Source organism: Hermetia illucens, chromosome 2 (assembly GCF_905115235.1).
Source record: "Hermetia illucens chromosome 2, iHerIll2.2.curated.20191125, whole genome shotgun sequence".
NCBI lineage: Eukaryota > Metazoa > Arthropoda > Insecta > Diptera > Stratiomyidae > Hermetia > Hermetia illucens.
The window spans coordinates 35,958,719-35,975,914 of NC_051850.1; the positions used below are offsets into that span (position 1 = coordinate 35,958,719).

At 43.6% G+C, this 17,196-nt stretch overlaps 2 protein-coding genes across 2 annotated transcripts in view; both read right to left on the bottom strand.

Moving 5' to 3' along the window:
* LOC119647775 overlaps positions 1–17,196 on the bottom strand; it is a 553,287-nt gene that overhangs the window by 322,787 nt on the left and 213,304 nt on the right. The gene's annotated exons all lie outside the window — the stretch shown is intronic.
* On the bottom strand, positions 10,680–11,587 carry LOC119647776. Its single transcript, XM_038048958.1, has 3 exons — positions 11,473–11,587; positions 11,080–11,406; positions 10,680–11,014 (listed from the first exon to the last, which is right to left on the bottom strand). The coding sequence occupies exons 1-3, from the start codon at positions 11,548–11,550 to the stop codon at positions 10,796–10,798; spliced, it is 624 nt and encodes a 207-aa protein (XP_037904886.1). The 5' UTR covers positions 11,551–11,587; the 3' UTR covers positions 10,680–10,795.

Sequence of the window (17,196 nt, forward strand, 5' to 3'; positions counted from 1 at the left end):
AAATGAGTTCTGACATCCCTTTCCATGGCTTGTATATGTATAAGGCCACCTTCTAGATATTTGCAACCTAGACCGGATATGAAGGGAGAAAAAAGGTAAAAGTATTTATGAAGTGATGAGTTAATAGTAATAGAGATCGATTTTAAAAAACTATTTCATTCCACATTACTAAAAAAACAAAACAAAAAGATTTTTACCTAGAGAAGCTCTAATAGGATAATCTAGTCCGAGTACTGCCCTAATCAGCAGGGATGTTTTCTTTGAGGTTCTCAGTGATATACCATGCTGAAGAGTAAGTTTATTGTTTAGTAAACCGTGGCTCATTTAATCTTATATAATTAAATTTCAAATTGGTGCCTTTCGCTATAGTGGTGACCCCAACGTGATCTATTGTTTGGCGAGTCTGGCTGGTCTTTTGCCTGGTCCTCATCGCAGAAAACCTATTTAGAAGTTTTCGATCACATCATCATTTGGCCTCATCAGGTTCATCTTTTCATCAATAGGTCTTCGCCATGATTATTTCCTGTGGGACAATCCATTATCTTGGTGATACTTGGACAACACATTTATGGCCTTGGATGACCAGCATCAACACCTCTAATATTTACGACAGTTTCCTTCACCCTGTTTCTCGCGGAACTGAGTACCAATCCAGGTAAATGCGTCCAGGAAGATGATATGGAGTAGCTCGGCTGCACTGTCACCACTGGGGATTGCAGACCTTTTTTGCAAACATCCAACCCATCGACTATTTTCTAAAACCAGACAATCAGCCGCTGGGCTCTGCCGAGTCTTTGAAATGTGTTATTTCCTCAGCCTTCGCATCCCTTTACCTCCGTTAAACGCCAAGTATCTCATACTACATATTCCGACTAGTCTAGGTGCCCCAATCAGAAACTGCATATCAAAGCAACAAAACGGGACTCATCAACGCTTCTATTGACCCTTTCTTCTCCCTTAATCGGAAATCCCAGCCTGACAGTTCAATGATTAGACATCGACAGCCATCTAATTCTGTGCGGTACTCAGACTGCTTGCCTTACCTGTGTGTGTGTGTGTGTATGGTGGGGAGAAGCTACAGCTTCTGAGCACTCAGGACCTTGCCTTACCTACTAGCCGCCTTACGTAAGATATGTTTCATAATCTACTGCATCCCAGCACGAGGGTTTCAATTGTTGTTTCTTTAGCACAAGCACATCAGCTCCGGTATGCGGGAGTTCGCCTGAGACCCACAAGATGAGGACTCGGCACAAATTCAATCAAAACGGAATTGATTTTTTTTTGGGGGGTAGGGTAGGTGAATGCATTTACGCACACAGTGTTGGACTCCCGATTCGGTACATCATCGGACTACCAACTAAACACCTCCCCATCGTCAGAGAACTAGTCTGGAACCGTTTGTCACATTACTTCGGGCTAGTCCCCGAACTCTCCCGCCTTGCGGAGCCTTCAAATCAGGGAATTCCTTTCACCAACGGGAGGGGAGAGGAGGAAGGGAACTGTCAGTTCAAGGAACCCCCTGCCATCCGGCTCCTCCACCGGTCGAGTTCTATCTTCTTAGCAATGAGAATGGTCCGAACGTAATGGGGCAACACGCTTCCACCTGTCAGCAGTCCTCAGCATCTCTTCGACAATGTTGTCTGGAGAGAGATCCCCTGTGTTTAAATAGAGCTGCTGACGAACCCCCCCCCACCTTCCACAAGAAAAAAAAGTGTGTTGGGCGTCGTCCACAACTCCATTGCAAAACACACAATCCGGAGAACGCGCCTTTCCAATCTTGTGCAGGTAAGACTAAAAATTTCCATGCCCACTTAAAAATTGGGTAAGGAAATAGTCAGTCTCACCATGCTTCCGATTCACCCACGCACCTAAGTTGGCGATGAGCCGCGCAGTCCATCTGCCTCTAGTTTCATTTTGCCAAGAGAGCTGCCACTCGTCTAGAGTGTGTTGCCGTTCTTCGCGAGCACCCACCTCCCTTGGCTGATCTCCCTTGCGCTTGTATATGGCCTGACGCTCCCTAGCAAGAAGGGCAACGGGTATCACTCTCGAGATCACCATCACGGCCGGTTCAAAGACAGTGCGGTACGCAGACGCCACCCGCAAAGCTCCCCGTCTCTGTACTTGCGTGAGACGTTTACGATATACCTCCTTGTTAAGAGCGCCAGCCTATACCTCTGCGTCGTAGAACAGGACAGACTACGTTGAACTCATCAGGAGACGTCGCCTGCTAGACGTAGGACCCCCAATGTTTGCCATTAGCCTACTTAACGCCGAAACTCCAGCTGCAGCCTTGTTCCCTGCTGTTTTGATTTGCTCAGAAAAGCTCATCTTTTTGGTCAAGAGTCAACCCGAGATACTTTACCGACTCGCCGAACGATATGGGACAAAACAGAACTGATGCTATTCACCACCAAGTCAGGGGTTCGCGAATTTCACCTCCTGCGGCTGAATGAGCAAAGATTGGTTCCTGTCTCCAATGTAAAGTATCTAGGTGTAATCCTGCATGCAAAGATAAATTGCAGATTGAACATACAATTGCGGGTTAAGAAGAGTTAGTCAAATTAACCTACAAAGCCTCTTTCTATGTACTGGCGGCAAGGCTGGCACAGTTGCAGGCCTGTTCTTATATATTTCTGGTTCACGAAGCACAGATTCGTTTTAATAAAATTTGTGGTATCTGATCCATCAATGGGACTAGGATTTTCGTCGATGAAAAACCCTCAAGACCAACTGACTGCATTTTGATGTCAAAATTGTTAGAGGCAACCATGTTGCGACAATTCTGTTCACAGGACCTTGTTGCAGTCAACTTACAATACCAAGTTAATGGTAAGAGGAGAAACTTCTACTTACTTACCTTATGTGTCCTCCGCCGAAGCAAAAACTAAGGGATCAGGTAATGTATGCAGAATCAAGTGGGGTTGAACTCTTAATAGGTTGTATTGCGAACGCTCAGCATATATGTCAGCTGGTCTGGTGACCGCGAACGTAGCATGTGCCCCTACGGGCTAAGAAGAAGTGAAGTAATTGACCTAACAATCTGCACTTCAAAGTTGTTATAGTTGATTAGAGACTGACGAGTGATAGATGAAGTCTCATTCTCAGATCACCGTTACTTAGAATTTTGTTTGATTATTGTAGGCGACCAGTCGGTAATCCAAAGACAGAATCCTTGAAACATGGATTGGACAAAGTCCAATGAACTTCATGGCGACAAAGTGGAATTCTTTAAGTAACTAAGGACTACTTCGGCGATAGAAGTTCACTTGGAAACTCTGAATCGCATACTTTTAAAGTGGTTTGAAGAGGCTTGTTTTATTTCCCGAGGACAACGTGGTAAAATGGTTCCAATGTGGAAGTGAGAACTGCAAAGACTCAGGAAATCAACCAGACGACTTCCAAATCGTGCTTATAATAGAATTAAGAATGAAGACTGATTAAACTTTCGGAACGCACAGGGTGAATATAAGAGGCTCGCAAAACAGTCATAACTAGACTCCTTTACAGCAAAGGAAGACTTCCAGATTGCGGAGAGTCCTTAATAAGGATGAGTCGGCTATGGACTCTCTTAGAAAATCAGATAGTACTTTTACGAACTCCAAAGTTGAGTCTATACAGACTCTCTTGGAAGTACACCACCCGGGAGAATAGATCTCAGAAATGGAAGGAAGAGAATTGGCGGCATTACAAGGGGAATTGGGACACTGCGGGAGGGGTTGTTACCAATGAAAAGGCGAGAGCTGTTACACTATCATTTGAAAACATCAAAGCATCTGGCATGGATGGCATCTATTCAGCGATTATAAGGAGGGTATAGAGTACTTAGAGCGACTTCTAAGAAATATTGTTGGAGGATATCTTGCTCTGGGCTACGTACCTTCCCCTCGGCAGAAGGTTAAGGTTTTCTTCATACCTAAGCCATGGAAAGAGGGCAATTCAAATCCAAAGAACTTGAGGCAAATCAGCTAAATATCATTTTCGCTTAAATGTCTGGAGAGACTGGTAGACCATCAGATTCGCGAAAAGGCGCTAAGGTTGCACCCATTAAATGAAAACCAACATGCATACAAACGTGGAAAGTCCTGTGAATCTGCTCGTCACTCCTTGGTGTTGGGCGTTGACTTTGGCGTTTGACAGTGTACCCTTTTAAAAGCTCTGTGATGCCACCCGAGAGCATGACGTTGGTGAAACTTTAATTAAGTAGGACTACGCTCTAGTAATGCAGAGTTTGCTGTGTGCTGAAGTGAGTGTCGATCACTACCTAAGAACGGAAGCGAAGGAAAGCTGCCTTCAAGGAGTGGTGCTATCGCCACTTCTGTGGAGTATGTTGGTCAACTCACTACTATGCGAACTGTCAACACAAGCTCAAGCTTATGCGGATGACGTGGCTGTGCTAGTTGTTGTGTCGAGATCTCGGAACGGGGTGTAGAAACACATAACGGGCCGCTGATTTGATTGACAGCTGGTGTATCAGGCATTCAGTAAATGCACAATAATATTATTTAAAAAAAGGAGAAAACTGAATGGTCTTTGCCTTCCACAGATGAGGGGCACAACCCTTCAACTATCCGAAGAAGGGAAATATCATAGAAGTTATTCTAGACGAGAAGCTTCTTTGGAACAAACGTGTAGAGATGAAGATGAAACGAGCTCTCATAGCTTGTGCTGGCGAACCTTTGCCTCGACATGGGAATTTAGGCCTCAATTAGTAATGTGTATATAGGATATCCCGTTAGACAGGGCAATCGAATACAATGGACCCCTAGAGTCTGGGTGCTCAGAGGCTTTGCCTCTCCCTCACCTCAAACACACACACGCGGGTTAAAAGGGCCTGTATGGCCTTCTACGTCTGCAAGAGGACCTTTGCAATGAAATGGGGTCTCCGACCAAGACTGGTTCTCTGGATGTAAACAGCAGTGATGCGTCCCACTTTAATATATGGCTCAGGCTTTAACCAAAAAATTCTATACAATGAACAATTAACCGCGTGTGCAGCTGCTATCAGGGTACTGTAGTCCTGCTCGGCAGATACTCTCAATGTGGTTATACACTTCCTCCCCCCAGACAACCAAAATAAACACGTTGTAGCGTGTACCGTTGTCAGACTACGTGAGTCCGGATGCTGGGCAGCAAAGCCGTGGTCATAGTCACATTCTAGACGAGCACCATTCTCTACGGACTGTGCCACACGCAAACCAAACTTCACGAGAAGCTTTGATGTGGATTAGAGGATAGAGTGAAAGACCGGCGGCATTTTGCAAAACTATGACACAGAGTTCTTCATCGACGGATTAAAAATGGTTCGTGGAGTCGTGAGGGAGTTTTCTCGGTTACACACAGTATATTCGAGTAGTACGGTTTCCCACGTCCCGCCAGTGTATTCCAAGCGGAAGTACTGGCAATAGTGGCATTCTGTCGACAGCTGGGGCATGATCCGAGTCCCAAGCGTACGAAAGCCATTCTGACCAACAGCCAAGGGGCCACTAAGGCCTTGTACACGGCAACATCCTCCAGACTGGTCGGGCAGTGCGGAAACGCACCGAATAGACTGGGAGGCAGGCTCAAAGTCACCTTCCTCCCGGTTCCCAGTTCTTATTTATATGAACATAGCAGGGAATGAGCGAGGTGACGGACTTGCCACGCTAGGGTTCTGTTGTTGGCAATCCTTCGGCAGACACAGTCTGTGTCTTACTGGCGACTGTCAAAGGCTAGCACTCTTTGCAAAGTCAAAGAAGATTTGGCCCGACTATAACAAAATCCGATTACGAGAACTATTGTATCAAATGCGTACAGGTGCATTCAATTTTATGGAAGTCAGCACAGGACACTGGCCTATGGGGGACCATGCCGCAGACTCGGTATACCCTACAATTCGCATTTCGAAGCTGCGGAGAAAAGAGGGAGTTTCCTTTGAGATTGCCCAGCTCGAGCTACAGGCAGACTATGTACTCTAGGTAAACCATTTTCGGAGAACCTCAGAGAGATCTCTAGCTGCAGGGTATGAGAGCTACTTTCCTTCGTAAATGGCACGAGGTGCCTCTGCAAATCTGAGCTGGCTGGACTCACCCTACTTGCTCTCATAACAGCAGTTATGGTTTTAGACGTTTGTGGCATCAAAATGGAACACTACAGGGCTCCTCGGAGCGGCAGCTGATACCTACATATTTACTCGGGCATGCCAAAGCTGCATAATGGACTCATAATATCAACAATTCCAACGTTCCAAGGTGTATTGCCACGACCGATGCGCCTTGCTATCCATCGATGTACAGGATAACCGGTTCACATAACATTAACATAAGAAAACTGTTGCATGTCAGGGAGATTGAATATTGTCTAACTGTCATCGAAGGGTATTCCAAGTAGCAGCTGGCATTCTTGTGCTTAACCAAAGGTCCGCGACTGATACCAATACCTCACACTCCGCGGAGCCGCGTCTTCAGTTTGTCACTGACACTTTCGTCAGGCCAGGGCGCCAACGGGAACAACGTCGTATAACCTGCAATTGAATGGCATGTTTGGGCACTTGCATCGAATCCTGAAGGCCAAGACAATCGTAACGTCTTTTGTTCCAAGGTATTACCTACAGACTTCCTCGGTCTTCATCTTGTATTTGATATCCCACCATTTGCTATCGTGATCAATAGCCAGCAGTGCGTCAATTCCACTAACCCTCTAAACGCCCTTTCGCTGTAAGCGTCATTACCCTGGTCTCACAACCCAAGCAGCCTGTTACAGAAGGAACAAATAGATGCACATCGTTCTCGTCGCAACTAACGACAAGCACTTGGGGGAGTGAACTATCACCTTGAGGATAAAAGGAACGTAAAGCTTCAAGCTTTTTCCCTCTCTCAAGCTTCACTGAGCAAGTGTTTGGATGTTTTCTCCAAGGCACTGAGCGCTATGCCTTACTTTTTACCGTTTAGTATCTTATTAAATGAATTTTCTTTAAGTTAATCTTATGCAACTCATATTTGAGATAAGAAACCACTCCTTATATATATACTTCGGGTCCGCTTATCTTCACCCCGTTTGACAAGGCCGCAACTGGAGAAACGGAAACTTCCAGCAGCGTTCCGCCAAATTAAGGTACTAGTACTGGTCAGAACTAAGTATAGGTTTGATATTCATGCCACTGGATTACAGGGTTATTTAACACCGACGGAAACTCCATGCACTCTTCTACGATAAGCAGTATTAGTAAAAGTTCCAGCAGTTTGGATGAATACCTACCCATCGGTACAACTTTTGCCCTCATTTCATATCGGCACACGCCGAGCTCAAACATTTCTCCCCTTAATTTCGGGGTATCAATCACAGCCACTATCAAATTCTCAAAAGTAGGTAATAGGAAACAATTGAGCCGGAAAGAGACTTGTGAGAGACCTAGAGACGGGGGGTTGGCATTTGCTAGGGACATCACTGGAATTGGTCATAACCTTCCAACCAACTAAAATTATAATAGTTTCTCAAAAACCGGCTTTGTGAAGTCCAGTTATTTGCTTTCCCACTATAATCCGGGCGGCCTTCTTAGTGAGGTTTAAACATTCCTTTGGGTGCTTGGGTTCGTATTATCCTAAGCGCTCTGGACTACTCTATTTCTGGTAAGTTCCCCTAGTATAATTCTGTTTCTGTTAATTTTTTAATGTCATAGCCAGGCACCTGTTTCGGATTCTGCAGAAATATTCGCCTCTGCACGCGTCCCTGCTCGCTTCCTGGCCAGTTCGTTCGCTATCTCTTTCCATTGCTTGCCTTTTGGCCAAACATGACCTGGAACTCAGAGTATCCAGATCTTATTGTGCGAACTGAGTGTGTTCAGTGTCTCAAAGCATTCCCATACCGCTTAGTTGGACCTAAGTGGCATGATCGCCCCTTAGCTGTAATGTTTTCCGCAGTGCTGAAGCCCAACATATGCAGGGATGGCACAGTAGAAGAAAAACTCACGTAAGTCTCAAGATGAGTGACGGTAGAATGTGATGCTGCTATGCCGAGAAGACGACTGCTTCCTAGTAAGCAACCCAACTATTGCAGCATATTTCCAGTCAAAGAGGTTTTACCAGAGGCTCAGTGGAAAGCCTGGTAGCAACGGTCGAGAGGAAACACACAGGTAACTGTGTGGTGGTATCCAGAAGATTAAGAAAAACTATTTCAAGCAGTCATGCCTCCATACCGATATAAAACCTTGGGGTGGGGTATACAGGGTGGTAATGAAAAAGCTGCGAAGATTTTCTGGGATGCCCGAGCCTCCTGAAACAGATTGTTACCGCTCTGTTCCCTCACCTCGGACACAGTGGAATGCGAACGGTTTTCTAACTCAACCAGGGCATAACACTTCCAGTAACTGTGGAGAAGCTGCGGGAAATATGTGATGGAGTCGGCAACAACAAGGTCCTTGGTTTCTATGATATCAGAAACAAAGCTTTGAAACTGCCAGTAAAGATAAAACCCGACCTATTCGCTAACACCTTCTAGGCCTAAAACAAAGAATATCCTCTGTTCAGTGGGAAAATCAAAAGCTGATGTTGCTTCCCAAACCCAACAAGTCATCTGGCCACCCAGCATCATATTGCCCGACCTGCCTGTTAGAAATTACAATAGACTCCTAGCCATCGTCGAAAGTAACAATGGCTTGGCGGAGCGCCAGTATATTTTTCAGCGGGCCTACTAAACGGTGGATGCAATAAGTATGGTCATGAACCTGGAAAAAGGCACCCTGATTTCTGGTGGCTTCTGGGCCTCATTTACATTGGATGTCAAAAACGCAAAAAACTCGGCCAACTGGAATAAAATTAAAGGAGCGTTGGCTGATATAGGTGTTTCTGGGTATTTAGCGCCTCTAGTCGAAAATTAGCTCTCAGCGATGAATCTCTAGCACGGGATGGCTTAGGACTGAAGGAGTTCATTGTGACGGTAGAAGAACGATAGGGTTTAGTATTGGATCCCCTGTTGTGGAATGTCATGTATAATGGGGTGCTTGCTTTTTCCACCTCAGAAGGAACTACGATTATCGACTTTGTGGATTATATAGCAGAAGCAGCCGTAAGAAAGCAATAAAGAGCCGGACTGACCATGGCGGTTAAGAAAACGGAAGCGCTCTTGATAACAAACTGTAGCAAAAAGAAATTGGAAGTCGGTGGATATACGATCGTGTCAAAGGTGGCTATCAAATACCCGGGAGTGATAATTTATGCCAAATTGAGCAAAAACTAATTGATATTATCAGGACTTTAAAGTCCAAAGCGGAGTCCCGTATGGTTGCATCCTGTCACCGATATTATTACTTCTCGTTATCAGTGGCGTTGCCTTGTTCAGCGGACGTGGAGGAACCCAACGGAATAGAATAGCTTTCCTTAAACACCCCGACTACGGTGATGACATCGATTTGCTCTCTTACCGGGTCCTGGATCTTAGCCAAATCGCTCTGGATTTGGAAGCAAAGGCAAGTAGAGATAAACACTAACAAAACCAAGGTTCTCGCCATGACGGATCATCGCATTCTTCGTGTCAACATTAATGGACAGAGCAACTAAGGCGTCGATAAATTTGTATATATTATAGCATGTTTTCGGCTGACGGTGGCAACGAACTGAATGTTGCTCGACGCATTAACAGCTCTGGATCTGTTGTTGCTGCTTTGTCTAAAATCTTGAAATGCAGTTATCTCAACATCAGCACCGAGTTGAGACTGTTCTGTGCCAGTGCTCCGTCTGTGTTGCTATATGAAGGTAGGACATAAAAGTGAATACCACTGTTACTCAAAAGCTCCAAACCTTCAAGAACCCTTGTCTCTGCCTTATCATCGGAGTACACTCTCCTGATACTACGCAGGCCTGGCACTTGTACGCACTGTCAGTCGAGAGGTCACAATGTAAAGAGGGGATCCAGCTGCATTGCTGGCTATGACATGCAGTGAAATCTATTCTCCCAAGATGGCCGACGAGTGGGAAATTTCAAAGGTAGGAGAGTATTACCCTGATTCAAGTACTCATTCACAGTTGAGTCAAGTGGTATCCGACATTTAGTCACAATAACAACCCCTCTGTCACCAGTGACATTTGAACCGCAACCTTCTGCTAATGACAGCCTAGCGCTCTAACCACTTGACCTATAGCGATACTGAAAAAATATGTGTATTGGTTTTTTTAAATCGAGGATAAGAGGGCTACCGAGACTGGGCCTAATAATTTTAAGAAGGTTGGAATTAAGGTGCTGAAGTAAGGAACAATAATGAGTGGTGTTGCAGACGATGTGGGGCAGAAGAAGGAGGAAAGGAGTCATAGAACTAGTCTGTCGTCGGCCAGGGGAAAACATTGTAGACGCGGTGAATACGATTAATGTAACTTTATCAGAAAGAGACGAAAGGAAGTCACTGAAGTATGTTGTAAGGGCTGAGCGTTTGTAAACTATCGAAAAAGTCATTCAACCAGCACCTTCCGTAAATTCTTCAGTTACTGCGTCAAGGTTTGAAAAGATTTTCGAGGAGCCAATCACTCCCAAATGCAATAGGGATTAGCTCCAAATGACAACGTAGAGACCTACTTCTTTTTTCTGACTTTCTTGAAAGTTTTCATCGAATTATTGACTCAATACACATCTCACCATGCCAGAAAAAATTAAAATAAAAAAAATAAAAATAAAAAATTAAACATTATTCAAGGAAAAATATTAAAAAAAAAATATTAAAAAAAGTAAAGCTTTCTGTTATTATTATCACAAGCAAACAAGTTTTACAGAAGAACTAACAAAACCACTACCATTCCGGGTAATAGTTGTATCACAAGTTCGGCTTCTTTATTCAGTTGCGGATGCGAGCACTTTCGAACTTTGGAAAAGGTAGAGTCCCAGTCTTCCGTTTTCTACGAAACATCCCCTCATGGATAATGATTCCCAACAGGGCTGGTTTACTCCCGTTGAACTTCGAATAAAGTAAGACATTCGCTAAAAACTGAGCATCCGGGGTATATGGAGGGAGGATTTCAGGATCAACTTCAAAATCTTTGATGAAGTAGAAACCCTGGAAAAAAATTAACGGCAGATGCATTCTAGGAATAGCTTAGTAGGGCTGATACTGGTACTCACTGCCATTATTGGACACTTTTCCGGCAACTGTGCATTTCGCTTCATCATTTGGAATACCACTTCAATGAGGTTTCCAGGTTTGCGATTTCTTAGCAACGCACAAATGTCAGCTAATGAACTATTGAAGATGAAATACTTTTCTTTAGATGACGGCTTGACCAGGTACAGTTCAACTGTTGCAAATAAATTTGGCAGCGTTAGGTCTACTGCGGTGGAAAGTGAAAGACTAGTCCGTCCCTTTGGTAACTTGGTGACCGAGCAATTACCCCAGATTCCTGGATAGCACCCTCTTGTGGTGCAATTTTTGTGTTCCACAATGAAGTCACGCTGAAAGAGTCAAAGCGAACCGATTGGCGAAAGGGATTCTGTTTGTGTTATACTTGGAATCCCTACCCTTGCAAAAGTTAGCCCGACGTAGGTAAAAATTACAAAGAAGGTGAAAATTAGAAACAAGTTCAGCGTTAAGGTCATTTCGTTTACAACCTGGCACTTATCTAAATTCTCCGTGAATTTGAACTAAATGACTGAAGTTTCTGCTTGCGTTCTGCTCCATTAAAAAGTGTTTACCAGTAGACATGAAAAACTATTTTTCAGCGGAACTAAAATGTCAATTTAAGCTAATTAGATGCATGAAAGTCAATGTTGCGTGTATCTTTTGAAAAGACATGTGCATGCCATTATATATATACGTTATGTTTACCATTATGAAATTTCAGTGGATTATTAGCGAAGGTGAACCTATTGCCATTCAATAACGGTCTTCTATTGCGATGTAATAATTAGTGGATAAGGACTATAAGATAAGTGTAGACCGCGTTTACTTAAGCTTTGGGCTAAATCTCACTTCTGATAAAGTACAATCGACAAGGCGCAATACTGTTGAAAACCTCGAAAGGACCTCAGTATCCTGATTCCTGAAAAATTTTCATGGTAGCGTTCTTGGTAACTCGTCAATGACTAAGTGCCTAGGAGAGTACTTCTTTGTTGTGTAACCGGGAAGCGCTTTCAATTCGTCATGTTGACGAGTTCGGTAAATTCTCAGCGATCCATGAGATTCGATCATGTAGGTACCTTCCTGTCAAATGGCAAGTCGCGACCTTATCACATGGGGCAAACACAGATCATCATCGGTTGTCAGGCATCCTCTTCATGTCCTTCGTAGGACTACAACTACAATCGGTTTCAACAGTGACATTATATAAGACCCACGTCTTTCATAACCTTTGATGCCAGTATGCTCTGTCTGAGAAATGAGGCGAGTAATCAAATTACTATCCTGATAGATCGGTGGACCTCTTTCTGTATTAAGTTATTAAGTTGCCTAGAATCTTTACTCACATAACATGAACCTATTACACAAGATGTAATGGATGAAATTGAGGTAAACCTTAACTCCTGCTACGAATCCGCTGAAGTAAGAGCGAAAACTTTCTCAGAACCGTGTTGTATCGTTCGTTGATGAAGATTGTCTCCTGTGGAATGCCTGTATGACTTTGTAATGATATTCAGGCCTGTGTCATATTACCCCAAAAGTAAAACAAGATAGAAAGAGGAGAAGTGTAGTAGAGGATAAACAATGGCGGATTTAACACATTAGAAATATATTAAATTCGGAGCGCTCCTCAAAGGCTGATGTCAAACTATGGGGGTGCGCTTATAAAATTATATTGGGATGAGCTGGAGACTGGACATTTCCGCAAATTACGTGCTCTACCTCCTTGTAAAAAAAGCTCCGTGTCTGGCGGCATACTAAATAGTGTCTTTAAGTTCGCAGTGATATCCACATGGCGCATGTTCGTTCAGTAGTTTGTAGAGTGCATGCCTGCAATCAGCATGGAAGTGACAAAAATTGATACTGCTGACTAAGGCTGGCATACCCCCAAGTGAGCCAGCCTTGTACAAACCTGTATATATTCTATTCGTTGCGGAGAAATTGCTGGAGTGCTCCCTATCGTCGGAAGCCAAGGAGGCCTTCCATATCGGCATTATGGGCCCTGCAAAACTGGAGTGTTGATGGAGAACCTGAAGTATGGATTCACTGAGGTCGGCACACTCCCGAGATACTGGATCAGATACATCAAAAGGCAAGGCACAGGAACAATTTTTGACAAATTTAGCCAGGAACGTTGAATTGACATTGAAGATCGAAAAACAAGGAGAGATATATTCTCTGAATTTAATAACAATCCGAGAAAGAGGACATTCTGAATTCGATATAATTGTGAATCGGATTGAGAAACTGCGGCAGAAATCGAGGCAACAGTTTTCCACATTCATCGAAGAGGAAGTCATGAAACCAGGAAACTGGATAACATTAACTTATTTAGACTTAACAAGTAGCATCAGAAGGCGGCTCCGAAAACGGAGACTGGGGTTTACCTCAATCACCAAATTTTAGGTAGTGAGGATTCTGGTACATTTTTGAAATCCCCGATGCGATGGAGGGAGTAGAACTAGTTTCATTGGCAGACCCGTTCAGAATTAGCTTGATTCTTCGCAGATCCCCACCTTTGCAGGCACAGGCCCCCCTTCAAAGGAAAATGCTACTTCCAAGAAGGGAGTGAAGCGGCACATGAGATGGAGGAAACAATGCCGCCCGACTAGCTTACGACATAAGATGCAGCAACCAACCGGAAGTTGCCCTTATCGACTCTAGGTAATAAAATCTTGGAGTTTCGCGAATTTATCAAGAAACACCGGAATATCCATCAAAATATAAGGGCCATGACTAGAAGCATCAAGTAAGCCAGGCCGCATAAGTGACGCCCACTCAAAACTCGGGAGACGAGAAACCGGAGGTTCTTATCATCTCCAAACGGGGTGAAGGGTCATACGCTGACATTCTCAAGAGAGTGAAGACAGACCCAGAACCTATCAATTTGGAAGATAATGCTAGCCGCATTAGACGGTCATTGAAAGGAGACTTTATGTTGTCCAAGGATATAACGGAAAATCCTGGGACAGGAAGCCGAAATCTGCGCTAGCAGGCCGGAAATGTTAAATTCACGGAAGAGAGACTCGTTGCAAGACATGTACGAAATACAGAATTCTGCGCAATACAGACGATAACATTGGTGAAGTTTTCGCTTTAAAGCGTTGGTTTGACCTTACCTAGAGATAAGACAGAAGCGCTCACGATCAGAAAGTCCAGGAAGAGAAACATTTTTAAAGGTCACTATCATCAACGACGCAACTACCGGAATATAGTCTAGGGTTGCTTTAATAGGGAACTCCAGATATCTCGGTTTTGCGAAGCCCACCAATCGATATCTTTACCCGCTCTCTGGCATCCTGGATTACGCCACCGATCTGTCTAAGGCAGGGTATGTCAGGTTTTCTTTCTCTACCTACTATGCTCAGACTACAAGGGCAAATTAGCCTTTCCGGCTGGATCATCCTCTCCCATATGAATTAAGTGACCCTGCCATCGCAACCTATTGGATCGGATTTCATCGATAGTCAGACGGTCGTGGTATCTCTCATAGATTTCATGGTTGTATGGCCTCTTATAGTAGGCCAAAAATTCCTCGTAGGATTCTGAGGGTTCCTAATTTTTCTTTCCAAAGGTAGAGTAGGAAAATAGGTAAAATCATTCCAAACAATGATATGAATATGTAAGGAAACAAAAATCTATGAATATGGTAATCAGCAAACACAATATCACCATGGATAACCACGAGATGTTGCACACGATATAAGGAACACGGACATGAGACGTCCTAGAAAGTCTAAAAATCTCCAAACTACGGGAGGGAAATAGGATGAACAAGGATCTTGGGAAAGCCGCATTATGGTTCTTGAGCTTAATTTAGAAATAATGAAAGGCTTGACTGTAAGTACTGAAGAAGGAAGCAACTGGCTCCCGAAATATTGATCATCATCATCATCAACGGCGCAACAACCAGTATCCGGTCTAGGTCTGCCTTAATAGGCAACTCAAGACATCCCGGTTTCGCGCCGAGGTCCACCAATTCGATATCCCTAAAAGCTGTCTAGCGTCCTGACCTACACCATCGCTCCATCTCAGGCAGGGTCCGCCTCGTCTTCATTTTCTGCCATAGATATTGCCCTTATAGACTTTCTGGGCTGGATCATGCTCATTCATACGGATTAAGTGACCCGCCCCCGTAACCCATTGAGTCGGATTTTATCCACAACCTGACGGTCATGGTATCACTTATAGATTTCGTCATTGTGTAGGCTACGGAATCGTCCATCCTCATGTAGAGAGCCAAAAATTCTACGGAGGATTCGCGTCCCGAACGCGGCCAAAGGTTCGCAATTGTTTTTGCTAAGAACCGAAGTCTCCGAGGAATACATGAGGACTGGCAAGATCATTGTCTTGTACAGTAAGAGCTTTGACCGTATGGTGAGACGTTTCGAGCGGTACATGTTTTTGTATGATGAAATAGGCTCTGTTGGCTGCCAACAACCGTGCGCGGATTTCATCACCGTAGCTGTTATCGGTTGTGATTTTCGGCCCTAGATAGGAGAAATTATTGATATCAGCAAGTCCCTAGTCAAAAAACAATTTTTTTCTTTAAGGTAATTACTTATTGGAAAATGGGGTTGGATTGCGTTGTAGATTTGACTTTTGTTAGTGCTGCATTCATGGAAGGCTCCGCTCAACAGTGGATGAGGAGTGCCTATAGTATTATGGTCGCCGACCAACACTCCGTCCACCTTCGCTAATCCCGTGTCCTAATCCTCTGCAGGAAGTTAGCCAGGGATTTTGATTTCATCAACAGTGGGATGCTCGCTGCCTTCAGAGACCCGTGGAAGCCATAGATTTGTGAACGACAAAGCAATCAGTACCAAAAAATTCGCTCTAAGTTTCTCAAAGAATGCGTACCAGTTATATGTTAATGTCACCCACTTTCTCAAGGGGATGGGTGGTACCGCGACTACCCCTACATGTGATAGTTGCAGTGCACATTTCCCCTTTCATAGAGGAAAGGAGAAGTCGACAGGAAAGAAGGAGGAAAATCGAGAGAAGAAATATGCTGAAATCCCAGCAATTTCCAGATCGAATTCATCCAGAGTTCAAAGACGACAGGAAAGCGCTGTTTTAAATATATTACCGTGAATAGAAGAAGGCGGATCTAACGGAGGTTATGATAATTGTGCTTCCAAATATTATCTCCTATGTGGAATTGGAGTATAGTAGGTGAAATAAGGGATGCCAAAGGAGTGGGCAAGTTTCGAGCCATTCTAGTAACCAAAAAAAAAACGCAACTTATCATAGAACCATCGAAACCCATATAATTTATTCACTCCATTTCTATCTGCAAATCTGCTCTGCATTATCAACATCTTTAAAAGAATCTACGACTTCTTCTATATCGAAACTCTCCATCGTATATGATATCAATTATCAAAACTCTCTTCTTTGCGACCGTCGAGAGCATCTGAATAGCAGTTTCGAATTTAGCCTCGGGAGTATAAGTCGGGAAAATATCTGGATCAACAGAAAAATTCTTGACGTGATATAAATCTGGTCGAACTGGGGGACAATTCCTGGGTAGGTATCCAATTTTCAGAGCCTCTTTCGTGATAAGTCCGAGCAAATCCAGATTGTTTCGTTGTTTCATGACAGCACATAAGTTGATATTAGTTTTATTGAAGAGAGTGAAATGATCATTTTCCGATCGAATAAGGGAAACGGCCACGTTTCCATACAATGTTGGAAAGCTTTTCGTGATGTTCACAAACATATCGATGGAAGTTTGATTTCTCGCAAGTTGGTTGATGGTTCCATTGACGGTTACAGCTGAGTGATGACTTCTTACATCAAATTTATTTTGAATTACGATGAAATCACGCTGAAATTATTAATGCAAGATGCTAGAAAATTTTAGATTAAAAACAGTTAGTAATGCTGCAGTAAACTTTGAACGTCGTCTTAATCTCAAAATATTTTGGAATAGAAATTTGGAAGATAGTTTTGTTATGAGTCCTACCTTCGCATATACAAATAGTAATATGTATCGAAGCACCGCAGAGATAATTAGAACTTTGACACAGATCATGGCTTGCCAATAGATGATTACTTGCGTATGCCACGAAGGTAGACTGTTCTAATGTTAGTAGCAAAAAGGCAAGAGTTTCGAAAATTTC

Excerpts from the sequence above, each read along its gene's own strand:
- LOC119647776 (XM_038048958.1), bottom strand. The coding sequence starts at position 11,550 with ATGACCTTAACGCTGAACTTGTTTCTAATTTTCACCTTCTTTGTAATT. Across the intron at positions 11,407-11,472 it reads TCGGGCTAACTTTTGCAAGG|CGTGACTTCATTGTGGAACA; the intron begins GTAGGGATTCCA and ends TGACTCTTTCAG. Across the intron at positions 11,015-11,079 it reads AAAAGTGTCCAATAATGGCA|GGTTTCTACTTCATCAAAGA; the intron begins GTGAGTACCAGT and ends ATTTTTTTCCAG.